This window comes from Spea bombifrons, chromosome 5, assembly GCF_027358695.1.
Source record: "Spea bombifrons isolate aSpeBom1 chromosome 5, aSpeBom1.2.pri, whole genome shotgun sequence".
In the NCBI taxonomy this organism is placed as follows: domain Eukaryota; kingdom Metazoa; phylum Chordata; class Amphibia; order Anura; family Pelobatidae; genus Spea; species Spea bombifrons.
Window position 1 is genome coordinate 5,626,434 of NC_071091.1, and position 13,459 is coordinate 5,639,892.

At 45.0% G+C, this 13,459-nt stretch overlaps 1 protein-coding gene across 9 annotated transcripts in view; it reads right to left on the reverse strand.

The window, feature by feature from the left end:
* KMT2C (lysine methyltransferase 2C) overlaps positions 1 to 13,459 on the reverse strand; it is a 79,471-nt gene that overhangs the window by 50,581 nt on the left and 15,431 nt on the right. For all 9 annotated transcript variants that reach the window (XM_053468332.1, XM_053468330.1, XM_053468326.1 and 6 more), the window contains exons 2-4: positions 8,771 to 8,859; positions 6,069 to 6,207; positions 1,662 to 1,841 (exon numbers count right to left, since the gene is read on the reverse strand). In XM_053468332.1, coding sequence (XP_053324307.1) covers positions 1,662 to 1,841; positions 6,069 to 6,207; positions 8,771 to 8,859 — 408 coding nt within the window. The remainder of the gene's footprint in view (positions 1 to 1,661; positions 1,842 to 6,068; positions 6,208 to 8,770; positions 8,860 to 13,459) is intronic.

The window sequence follows — 13,459 nt, forward strand, 5'->3', positions numbered from 1 at the left end:
GCTGTTTTCATGGAAAATTTTATGGAAGGAATTTTCTGGCTGTAACATAATTGCAAAAGGGATTTCTAATGATCAATTAGCCTTTATAACTTAAACTTGGGTCAGCGAACATTGGAAGACAAGAGGGATGGGAGTGATAAAGGGCCATTGGAACACAGGAGTGATGGGAGTGATAAAGGGCCATTAGAACCCAGGAGTGATGGGAGTGATAAAGGGCCATTGGAACACAGGAGTGATGGGGGTGATAAAGGGCCATTGGAACACAGGAGTGATGGGAGTGATAAAGGGCCATTGGAACACAGGAGTGATGGGAGTGATAAAGGGCCATTGGAACACAGGAGTGATGGGAGTGATAAAGGGCCATTAGAACCCAGGAGTGATGGGAGTGATAAAGGGCCATTGGAACACAGGAGTGATGGGGGTGATAAAGGGCCATTGGAACACAGGAGTGATGGGAGTGATAAAGGGCCTCTGTGAAGATATTCCATTAAAAGCCAGCCGTTTCAAACTACAATAGTCATTTCAAACATTAACCCCGTCTGGACTGGATTTCATGTTATTTAAATGGTCGAAATGTACTTTTCTTTCAAAAAAAAAAAAAAAAAACAAGGACATTTCTAAGCGACCCCATACTTCTGAACGTTGGCGTATAATCCTTTATCTCCTGGCAGTCTGCCCGCGTTACAGAGCACATCACGCAACTCGCTTGCAACATTACCGGCTTTCATGAGCAAACAACGAAATCACAGGCTAACGCACCTAAAGAGAAAGGAAGACAACGCAGCACGTGTCCCGGGAGAGGAGAATAAACCGTTTTTAATTTGTTATATTTTTGGTTTATATTTTTAAATAGCAGAAAACTGCGAAGGGCAAAGCAGATCGGTACGTAGAATGGTGGTTTGTAATACGGAGTCCAAAGACCGGCCGTATATACAGAAGGACCTGAGGAAGCTCACATCCCACCACTAAAAGATCGCCACACAATGACCCTCCATTTTGGATCCAAGCCACTCGGAGGTTTATTCCCCAAACTGAGCGCACACGGGATACGACCCTCCGGATGACACACACATATATATATATATATATATATATATATATATATATATATATATATATATATATATATATATATATATATATATATATATATATATATATAATTACAGGTCAGGTGGGGAGAACTCCCTGATCCAACTGTGCATTAAGCTGCTTCTTACAGGTAAAGCTCTCCGAGGCTGGCACGTCTTAAATGTAAACAGTAGGCTAGATAGGAACCGCGTTATCAAATCCGTTCCACTGGGTCATACAAATTAACGGCGGGACACGTCAGACTAGCCAAGCTAATGAGAAATAAATGAGCCAGATAGGAACACACGGAACGTTTAAGTTGCCCAAAATCCAAGAACTAGCCCCGCAAATACACTTCAAACAGCGACTAATGGATCTGCTTTAAAGAAACCCCATGACACGGCATTTCATCATTTCTCTGTCACATTACACATCATGACCTCGCGTCACAGCATCGGAAGACCGGCTAGATGGAAAGGACGTTCCAGTTGTTCCCAGCACGATATACAATACGGCGTCCGGCTCCGAAAGGTTCTTACAAAGACTTGATAAAAGCTTAGCGGACCAAGACGGGCCCACAAGTCACTTACTTTTTTTGCTTCGCGGCTCGGCCGGTGGTTTTGCAGACTCCGTCGCCATCTTCGGGGTCTCTCTTTTCAGGCCGAGTTTTCCAGGGGAGGATATAGTCTGGCGTCGGACTAAATTGCTTTAATTCCCCTTGGCCCAAAAGGCTTCGCTCACCACAGTAACAGAAGGCGCAAAGTTGTTCACTGAATAAAGAGAGAGCATCAAAAAAATGTTACACGAAAACCAATGTAATAGGGTCCTAGTTACACAAAGAACACAATGTATCCCCCAACGTTCAGCTTGTGCTGTGTGTTAGAAGTTAAAGGGAAAGCTTGCTGACCCATGTAGCCCCACGATCGTTTGTTCTTTACCTATATTAGAAAGAAAGCAACAATGCCACCTTAAGGAGAAGCTGCAGCTCTACAGCTGCAGCGTACCACCCCATCCATGCTCCCGTTTTCTCACTGCTTATGATTTCCTGAAGCAGCTAAACTAAGACTGGAAAGTGCTTCCATTGAACCGGCCTCCCAGCAGAAGTGGTAGAGGGTAATACAGTGAGTGGATTAAACGTGAATAGGATACGGCTCCTGGATCTAAGACTGATTAAGGTCCGATATGCGGCAAGAGGGAGTTAAACGAGGCCTAAGAAATAAAGAGTGACCCAGCGGGGAGGTAGATCGGGGGTGCTCAGTACCTGTACCTTTATAATATCACCCCAGAGTTAACACACGAGGTACCATAACGACTTATTAAAACGTCACACAGGAGTTTGCGGCCAGGTTTTACCACTCAGCTCACTAGGAGTGGCGTAAAGTGTGCGGGCCACACCCAGCCTCCCCATGTGACACCAAATGGGCGGCTCCCAAGAGAACTTGGGGATGGCAGCAAATGTTTTGGGGTCATGGAGTAAACAGTTTTGGGGTTAAGGTGTAGTTGCGCTGGGTCCTGCGGGCTGGTTTTTCCACTAACCCTTTCATGCCCAGATTACCCCTTAACATCAAGGTGAGAGCCGGCAGGCAGGTGGTGGGTCGTGCTGCTGAGGCTTCCGCGAAAGCTCTTATTAATAAAATATTTTTCCCAAACATTTGAATAAAGTCGGGCAGGGGCTGCGTAGCAAAGATCTTCATCTCGTGTTCATAGACGCGAATGGATTTGTTTGAAAATACTCCAGAGCCGTCCCAATTACCAGCCACAATTGGCGGGGCTACCGCCTGGGCTCTGACGCCGACCTTTACTAGCGATGTTAATCCGAGCACTTGGTGGACGGCTGTCCAGAAACAAGCGAAGGCCATCAGGTCACACGAGGTGTTAAGCTGCATTAAAGCTGATAGAGAATACAACAGAGGCTAAGATCGCGGGGTATTTCATTTCGCAGACGAAGAAACGGGCTGAATGGTTCATACCCGCCGTCACATTCTAAAACTCTACGTGACTACTGCAGAAAACACATGGTGACAAGAACCTGGAACCCAGTGATATCAAACAATGACTTCAAATAAATACATACAAGGGTCCTAAAAAAAAAACCATTTTTCTTCGATCACCTCCCAGCATTGCACACAGTAATATAACCCCCCCAGCGCTATATACAGTAAGTTACCCCCCAGCACTGTATACAGTAAGTTAAACCTCCCTGGGCGCACTGTATACAGTAATGTCGGTCAGTGACAGAAACCTGGTTTTATCTTATTTCGTTCCAATAAACTCCCTTTATCTGAAGACCTGGAGCCGTCGTTGCTGTCAGTCATGTGATATTTTGGATGACTTTCCCGGCTCAAACACCGCACTGAGCTGATGCTTTATGGCAGTGATAATGAAGTCTGTTCCTCCACAGACTTTCATTAAACAGAGTGTCCTGGTGGGTGATTAAGACTGAACCATTCTATTGTTTCACACAGGCAGTATGATAAGGAGTCGGGGGTTTAGTAGATTGGGGGTCAGATAACAGAGCGAGAACTCATACAAATGGCTGATACGCAGCTGCCTGAAAACATTATGAAAAAAACAGAACCCCAGCCCAGCTTCCTTTTCCTTGTGGCCACGCAGCACATCGTGCCGCCCGATCAGACACCCATCGTCTCATATTCGCCCAGCTTAAAAAACGAACGGGTTCACTGCAAGGTAAACCTATAAAGTTTGACTAAGATTTGTTTATGAAGGAGTGGGTGGAATATTAGTATAATTGTGCGATAAATTGTTCACAAGGCAGCCCTTATGTGTTATTTAAAAAAAAAAAAAAAAAAAACATTTCTGAACACACTAAACAAAAGAATCTAAACGGGAGGGTGAAACATTGCAGGCAGTGAGGGCGCAGCGCCTGTCCTTCCCGGTTCAGTAATAATCCTAGAGGCGGAAGCGGAGACGCACAAGTCACGCGCTCGCTCGTCACGTGCCCAAGTAAACAGATCACATCATACGCTGGCAACTTAGTATCATTACACCCGTATAACAGCTGTAACATCTTTACACACAGCCTGTATACACAGACAGGTGCATTCCGTGCGGTGACGTCCGACGACTAATCCGTGTCCTGCAAGCGAAAATTACACCTACATCACTCTGCAGCGGTGGAAGGATACGGCAGAATCCCCAGTCTGCATCTGCCCCGTCCCCTGCCCACCAGTCATATCGGTGCACAAGATACAGCTGAACACATCCTTCATGCCCGTGATACGTTCACCTCCAGCGCCGGTACTGGGAACGTTGCCACGCGGGTAACATTCTGCCAGACCGCAATGTGTACACATGCCTTTTGTTGGACCCACAAGAACTTATGAGTTGTATAATTTATAATTATATATAGAGCTGAAACAACGAATCGATAAAATCGATAATAATCGATAACGGAAATCATCGATAACGATTTCCGTTATCGATTAATCGAGTGATCAATTCGTTGTTGGAGCACTCGGCTCCTTTTACTTACCTCCGCGAGCGTTCCCCGCTTCTGCTACATGCTCTGCCGTCTCCGCCTTCTAGCTACGTGACGGATGTGACGCGTTCCGGAGGTAAGTATTCTGCACAGATCGCACAGAGCGAATCGCTCTGTGCGAATGGAGCCACTCGCACAGAGCGATTCGCACAGAGCGGTTCGCTCTGGGCGAGTGGCTCCATTCGCACAGAGCGATTCGCTCTGTGCGAGTGGCTCCATTCGCACAGAGCGGTTCGCTCTGTGCGAGTGGCTCCATTCGCACAGAGCGGTTCGCTCTGTGCGAGTGGCTCCATTCGCACAGAGCGGTTCGCTCTGTGCGAGTGGCTCCATTCGCACAGAGCGGTTCGCTCTGTGCGAGTGGCTCCATTCGCACAGAGCGGTTCGCTCTGTGCGAGTGGCTCCATTCGCACAGAGCGGTTCGTGAGTGTGGGTGCAGGGCAGAGTGGGGGTGCAGGGCAGAGTGGGGGTGGGGGTGCAGGGCAGAGTGGGGGTGGGGGGTGCAGGGCAGGAGACTGGGTGCAGGGCAGAGTGGGGGTGGGGATGCAGGGTGTGAGTGTGGGTGCAGAGCAGAGTGGGAGACTGGGTGCAGGGCAGAGTGGGGGTGGGGATGCAGGGCAGGGTGTGAGTGTGGGTGCAGGGCAGAGTGGGTGCAGGGCAGAGTGTGAGTGTGGGGGCAGGGCAGAATGTGGGGGCAGGGCTGGGTGCAGGGCAGAGTTAGAGACTGGGTGCAGGGGCACAGTGCAAAGTGCTGGGTGCAAAGTGCCAGTGCTGGGTGCAAAGTGCCAGGGCTGGGTGCAAAGTGCAAAGTGCTGGTGCAAAGTGCTGAATGCTGGGGCAAAGTGCTGGGTGCAAAGTGCTGGGTGCAAAGTGCCAGGGCTGGGTGCAAAGTGCTGGGTGCAAAGTGCTGGGTGCAAAGTGCAAAGTGCTGGGGCAAAGTTTCTTGAACAGTAATAGTCCACCTCTTTTCAGAATGTTTGGGGTTATTTTGTTTCATAAATATTGTGTTTGGGTTCTTGTACTTTGAAAATATTGTTTTTTATTACATCATAACAAAATAAGAATGTTAATGTAAATTTTAAGTTGTTTTTTAACATCCAGTTCATTAAATTCTTTTAAATAAACGAAAAATTTGCATATTGTTTTTTTTATCCGATTAATCGATTAATCGAAAAAATAATCGGCCGATTAATCGATTATTAAAATAATCGTTAGTTGCAGCCCTAATTATATATTATATATGTGATTTGTTTTAATAAATCCATTGGTCATACTTAAATGTACAAATTCATAAATTTAACACGGAATAATCAGCGATTTTGGGTTCCCAAAGTAGCTCTAACCAGACTTACTTTGTATAATTAACCACCTAACTGTTAGGCGCACCGCTGACACCCTTTCACACCAAGGTGTCCAAGTTGACACCAACAAGAACTTTCGGAAGATCCCTCACACCCAGAACCCTTCTCTAAAGCCAAGGTTAGCCGTCTAACACACATACCTGGTTTTGGCTTCAACTCCAACAGAGACGGTGGAGAGCTCAGACTCCTCGGAGAGCGAGCGCTGGAGGGGGGGTGTTAGCTGGTCGGTGCCGTCGGCCCCAGTCTGCGCTCCATCCCCTGCAGGCTGTTCCTTGACGTCTGGGAACAAGAAGTAAACCCAAAGTGAAAACTGGATCATAAATACGAAGCACAATGTTTAGCTCCACCGATTCTACAAAAACCCCCGAATCACAAGCCCAACCCGCAGAGTTTTCTGTCCGTTTTATTTTTTTACTACTATTCACCACAATTATGAGTACTTTTTCTGATAGCTTCTGATGCTATAGGTACAGAGAGCCCTTCCCCCGCATCATGGAGTACCACGCATTACCCAACGACTACAAATGCTGTTGCCAAAACCTGAGCCTCAAAAACCATAGAACCAAAGTCTACATTCACTGCCACTTAATGCTTTCTAATTATTGAGTAACAATAAAAAAAAATAAAAAGTCTGAGACATCCCTGAGAAATTCCATTAGTATTCCGTTACAAATCAGACGGCCATGGATACCCAGCCAAAAAAAAGGTGGGGGGGGGAAAACCAGTGAATATTCTTAAATTCATTAGTTTAACAGTCTACAGAGAGCTTTTACCCTACTAAGGAATACCCAGGGGCTCGACTATCCATGGCATGTGCCTATCCAGGAATGTTCACGCGTGAAGAACGAGACAGCGGGTAGGAAGTTACGCGTTCGACGTGGATCATCTGTCGAGCAGACACGGCGTGGAAGAGGAAGCCCTGTCTGTTTTGTTCCGTTTTTCCTCTTACTGGAAGGGAATAGATGATTTTTTTTTTTTGCTAACTTTGCATATTGTTTGGTTTAAAAACAGCGGTCTTTTGCCACTAAGACAATGTGACTTCCATTCAGCATATAGGATAGGCCTCGGGGGGGGGGGATATACAGTCCCCTCCAAAACTATCAGCACCCTTGGTAAATACGGCTGTATAGTTTGTTTAACCTTTCGATCTTTTCTTAAAAAAAAAAAAAAAAAAAAAAAAAAAAAAAAATCTGCTCTCGTGGATATCCAACAATTGCAAACATGACCCAGGTTTATCCAAAAAATATAAAATGTCCTTTTCCAGCAGCAGGAAAATTATGCAAAACACCAAAATTCACACCAAAACAATCGCGACAGAAATTTTCCGTCTGTTCCCAATTGTTCCTTTCCACCGGGTTCCCAGGGCAGATCGCGAGCGGCCGTCTGGAGACAGGTACACGCGGAGCAGACAGCAGAACTCTTTAATGTACGTAAACATATTGTTTTCTCTCCAACGGAAGAGACGTGGCGACAGTTTGGAAACGACACCTGTCAGGCGGTACGCGGCATACGCTCGTCTATTTCACCACGAGGCGGTAAACGTCCCCGGGTAACGCGTGACAGCGGCGTCTTCCCGACATCCTATTTATCTTCTCGTGGGTGATTTTGCAGTCAAACGCTTTTAGTTATTTTCTGGAAAGAGCACGAAGGAAGAACTTTCCACCGGGTTCCTCCGTTCCCACAATGCACTGCAAACAAGGCTCAACGCCCCAATCTATTCATTTAGCGCTCAGACAATTATGGTGTCTTCATGGGCTGCGAGGGCTTCTGATAGACATTGGTGTAGGTAGGGGGGTCACATCCAGACACGGACTCAAATTTAATATAGTATCACCTGTGAGCTAGTTTACAAAGCAAATACTATGGGGTGTCTCTAACTCTGGTACCGTAGAGGAACTGTCGACTGGCCTCCTAGGGGCCCAGATCTTACTGCCCTTGATTTTTACTTGTGGGGCCACCTAAAAGCTGTGGCGTACGAAGTGAAGACACAGAATTCCGGTGGACGCGATGATACGTGTTCCGGTGGGCTGGAGGAATCGCCTTCACCTGCGTTTGCTACAACAAGACTCCAACATAGTGTAAAGACCCCGATTCTTTTCAGAGCCGCCAAAGCCGCCACAGGAGCCGATCTTCAGAAGCTGAACGTTGAAGTGTTTCATACATTTAAAGCGCCGCTCCCTGTTTTACGAGCATTAAAAGTTTCCCAGAGAATATCGCACCCATCCCCCGCATTTTAATCCAAGGAGTCACATTATGTGTTCCACGTCTGCCCGGCGCTTCCGGCGCATGCCTTGGTTGAAACAGATTATTTTGCGTGTGATGTATGAGACGCAGTCACGAGGACACGATAAAAAGTTAGATGAAAACATGGTAGGACTTCTCCAACGGGACTGATCCCTCTCCAGCGCAGGTGATAAAACCAGCATCTCTAATACATATAATGCCACATACTGCATGTTAAAGCAACAAAGCACCACAAATTATTAAATAAGAAACATCTAACGCAGGCTGACGGAACGTGTTATTACTGTGTTTTTTTTTTTTAAATTGTGGCGCTAGGTATAGCCAATGAAAGGATGGGTGCATGCGGACCGCCGAGAGGTCCCCTTAAATCCTGCGCCCCTCTTGAAAACGCATGGGGGGGGATTCTAGAGAATCCAGATAAATGCATGTGACCCCCCTGCTGGTTCCATGCAAGAAAAGCGTTCAACAAATTCCAACTGGAGTCCTTTCTTGGGACCGATTGGCTGCCTTCTGGGACATTAAACTGTCCCTTTAAATGCTCCAATGGTTAATATACATTTATACTGTGACTTTAGGGCATTGCACTGATTTATTTCACCTGTCTCAGCAGAATTCTCGGGTTCGGCTGCATCAAGCCCATCCATGCTATCTTCATCCTCCAATGCAGTTTTTCCTCTACTCCGAGGTCTGAAAAAAAATAGGGGGAAAAAAGGCTATCGTAAGAATGTTCATTTACTGGATACCCTAATTAGGGTATAAATTAATAAATTATGGGCATAAAAAAATAAAAACTAACTTTTTTTCTTTTCTTTTTTATATTTTATTTAATATAAAAATCGGACCCAGCTGTATCTTTAGAAGTACAGTAACTTAGCACACATTTTACCAACGAAAAACAAAAGACCCATTACCTGCTACATAAGGAGCAACATAAAGGAGATCCGTAAATTGGATGTTAGAAAAGTAGCATAAAAATGCCACCGACTGCCACGCACGGCTATTTAACCCTTAAAGTAAGTTTAGTTATGGATTCCTCTCTAATCGGCTATAATCCATCTACTCTGAAATGGGTCAGGTTTATTTTAGTTATTTTTATAGCTCAGATATTTTATAGAGAACCTAAGTAGCTAAATAGCACAATCCACAGAATTAAAATAGAAATTTAAAATTAAATTGGAAGCTGCAACAATCTCAGTATCTGGTAAGCCAGTTATTTGGTCACCAGTTATGAATGAAGGTAACCGAACGCCGCTTGGCTTCTTACGGGATATACGTGCGGATCTACAATACACATTTCTATCGCTGTGTATTAGGGCACTTTTTGCTCTGTTAATTATCACCAACTTCAGGAAGCACTGGGTATTAAAGTAAAAAATGTATACTTTTACAAGGAGACAAACAAAAAAACCTGGATATTCTGATGTACAGCTCTGTGGAATATGATGGCGCTATACAAGTCAATACGCCAGGGCATCTCGGTATTGAGCTCGCCGTGGCTTACTGTACAGTTACACAGCCTTGTAACGATTTCAGATTTTTCCTTCACTTCTGAACGAAACCAAATGCACTTGATTTTCACTTCTTTAAAATGTTGGCTATTCCCAGCAGAGCTGCGCCCATCTATAGCACCAGCGACTAATCTCACACGTTCCCCGTCATTTAAATCGCATGCCTAAAAGCGAGCTAGCGGCACGACAATCCCGGACAGGTGAATAATATTTCATAGCATCCGGACACCAGCAGTAAAGAGTTAAGGGATATGTTAAAAATAATGCAGTATTTTGTGTAATAGCGTTTATACTCTCTATCTTTACTGCATTGTTTTACAGGAAAGGTGAGAAGGCAAAACAAGGAGGAGGAGAAAATGGGAAGAAAGGAGGAGGAGGAAGAGAAAGAGGAGGAGGAGAAAATGGGAAGAAAGGAAGAAGAGGAGAAAGGAGGAGGAGAAAATGGGAAGAAAGGAGGAGGAGGAGGAAATGGGAAGAAAGGAGGAGGAGGAGGAAATGGGAAGAAAGAAGGAGGAGGAGGAGGAGGAAGAGGAGGAGAAAATAGGAAGTAATTTCGTTTCGTACATGAGGCCCAATATAAAAGGAGTAAGAATAAGCTATGCCGAATTCACAAGAAATAATGATCATGTGTTCTGGGATAAGTTGTGTGTTTTCTTAAAAACAGAATAACATTTTGTAATCTGTTTGCTTTATTGCAGCTACGATGCAGCAACGCTGAACAAACATGTATCAAAACTAATGCCGTCCGATACAATCTCACCTCATACGTATATTCTGTATAATGTGATTTTCATTATATACGGCATCGCCTGACATTATATAATTCATTCCTTTTATTTCCCATCCGACATGAAAGCTTGAAGACCAAATGCCATGGTTTCCAGCTTTTAAAATACTGTATCAAATAGAATGATTCCTGTGTCACATGTACTAAACCAATGACAACGGGGAGGACTTACACACTGAAACACACGCACCCCACTAAATTAATCCTTCTAATCAATCTCTGTGAAGGCTGGCAGACAGGGGAGCTTTAGAAACCCAGCCGGAAGAGGTGAGAAGGCAGCGCGACACGAAACCGCGTATTTCTGGAGCATCCCCACTGTCAGCGTGCGTCACCATTTTCCAGGAAAGCATTTAAAGTTCACAAACCGACTAAGATCTGCACCTCGCCACCGCAGCGTGGTCTGCGACGCCAGAAAACCACCGCTTCAGCTAGCGGCAGAGTTTCAGTTTCACTGAAGGGACTTTACATTTTGCACACCAGTACCATATATACACACACTTCATAAAATATATAAATAAAATAAATAGAATATAATATATATATAAATTAAATAAAATATATATATAAAAAAATTCATGTGCAAATACAATGTATCCCAATAAACTCGCTGTTGCTGCTTGTATCCATTGTGCTTTCCAGTCTTTTCACAGCAGTTTGCATTTTCATTATTTTTCAATGAGTGTTAAAGCTGCGGTTCCACCTACCCCCCGCCCCCAACATTACTAAAAATCCTCTAAAGGACCCCGTTTCTCATCTGCAGGCTCCTAAATGCACCCACCCAATATTTCAAAAGATATTTCTGTCCTCCTGCGGTTTGCTGCAAGGGAACGAATGAGCGCTCTGAGCCCCATCCATTTCCAACATCGCAGACGTACACTTGTGCTCGGTTTCAGCAAACCTCCTTCACACACACACACACACACAGTAACGTACCGGGCAAGACTCTGTTGCTACGCCACGCTGGTAACTCTTTACCTTTTAATGCTGTTTTTATGAATGCTTAGTTTCCGTCTCTCCCCATGATGCAGCACCCATATCTAATGATATTTTATGAGGCACCGTAGGTGGAAAAACATCTCCACGCAGAATCAGTATGATCGTGAAGCCCCAAACAATGAAACAATACACGTACCAAACCAGCGTGCGCACACGCGCACACGCACTGAAAACTAGCTACTGTTGGGTGAAAAAGGTTTGCACATGTCTGATTTTCCACACTGTCGTAAACTTTTGGCACAGAGGTTTATTAGATCTTCAAACCGAGTAAAGAGCGCATAACCTTGATATTTATATAGGAAACTTCCACTGCTTGTGAAAAAGAAAAAAAAAAAAAAAGACAAAAAAAAACCCAAAACAAAACAGTATATGAGCAAAAACTGCAGTCAAATGCTCGCTGTATTTATTGATCAGCACTGGGGAGGAATTCCGGCCCATTCCTCTAAGCAGACATCTCAAAACTCACTTCTTCAGAGAAGCCGCACCATCTTAGCTGCTAGAACCTCCTTGTCATCGATACAACCGCCACACTACCTCTCACCCTCTCTCTGGGCCTTATGTTTGTCACCCCATTCCCTCAAGATTGTAAGCTTGCGAGCCGAGCCTCTCCACCTAATGTATCGGTTTGTCTTAGTCTGTCAATTCTCGTCTTGTCAGACCCCTTGAATTTATGTATTTTATTAAGCGCTTCGTAAATTGTTGGCGCTATATAAATAAAAGATAATAATAATAAAAGGCGACAGCGTCTCTGGGCATAGACCCCTTATGAGGAGGAGACCTAGGACAAGTTTCAATGGACTTTACATACAGCCCTGACTAGGCCACACACGTATAGTGAAGGACTTGCTTGTGTGTTTTGGATCGTCGTCTCGCTCGTGCGTGAAGCTGCGCTTCATCCGATGGACATTCTCAAGATGCCCAGCTTTCCCAAGCCATTACATCGCCAACACCCTGACCACGGGTACGTGGTTCATTAAGTGGAAAGTGGCATTTGCGTTTTCCTAGAGATGACGGGGTACATAAAAAGTTTGCCCTTAGAACTTTGTGCCTGAAGAAGATGTCTAGCGTATTTATCTTCGCCTTGGATAGTGGTGGGTTCCCATGCCATGAGTGTCCTTCACGACCACAGAGGGGGGGCTGCAGATCCCTGGGTGCTGTTCTAGGGTCCTTTGAGACTTTTTAGATGATTTTGATCTCCAAAATTTTTTGGGCCAAAACTGCTACTCCTGTGAAGCGTTTCCACTCTACCAAACTTTCTCCGTTTGGTCCATATGACCGATGAAGGTTTGGTGGAGACCCGCAGACTCCGATTTACTTGTGTGAGTGTGTGAGAAGTGGGACGCCTTTCCAGCAGAAGCAATGAAGGAATTTAAACATGCACGGGGCAGGCTACGAGACCAATGACCGAATTCAGGGTATTTCAGATTCTACATTTGTAAAGGAATTAAACCACCAAATGCAGGCATCATTTGGGCTCTCTGCTTATTACTGTAACGCACAGAATGATAGGTCCCCAGCGCCCAGGATATACGTCTATATTACAGACATCTAAAAGCATTCTCTCCACCCAGCGCTCTCGTTTCATGCGCTCTCTATAGTAACACCAGCTGAGTCACTTTATTTCTGGTTTCCCCTTTCGTGTTCTGGGCAGCCGTGTTCTCCAACCGCAGGAACCCGGTAACTACGAAACATTTTCTTCCTACCACTTCCTGTACCCCGCACGAGCTGCAAGCGCGTCGGAATAACCTTCCCTCGCGGTGACCACATTCACGCTATAATCACTTAATTATTCATTCAGATAAGAAACGTACAGTCCGACAGAAGTTTTAAGAATTTTTTTCTCCCATAATATACAGTTTTTTGCTCTTCAAATACAGGCTAGAGGATGATTAAAATACTAACCTCCGCTAATCTGAACTGTTTTGTATCTCCAATGAGATGGTGGCAGCACAAACGTTGGCTCACAAGCTACACAACAAATAGATGTTAATATGTA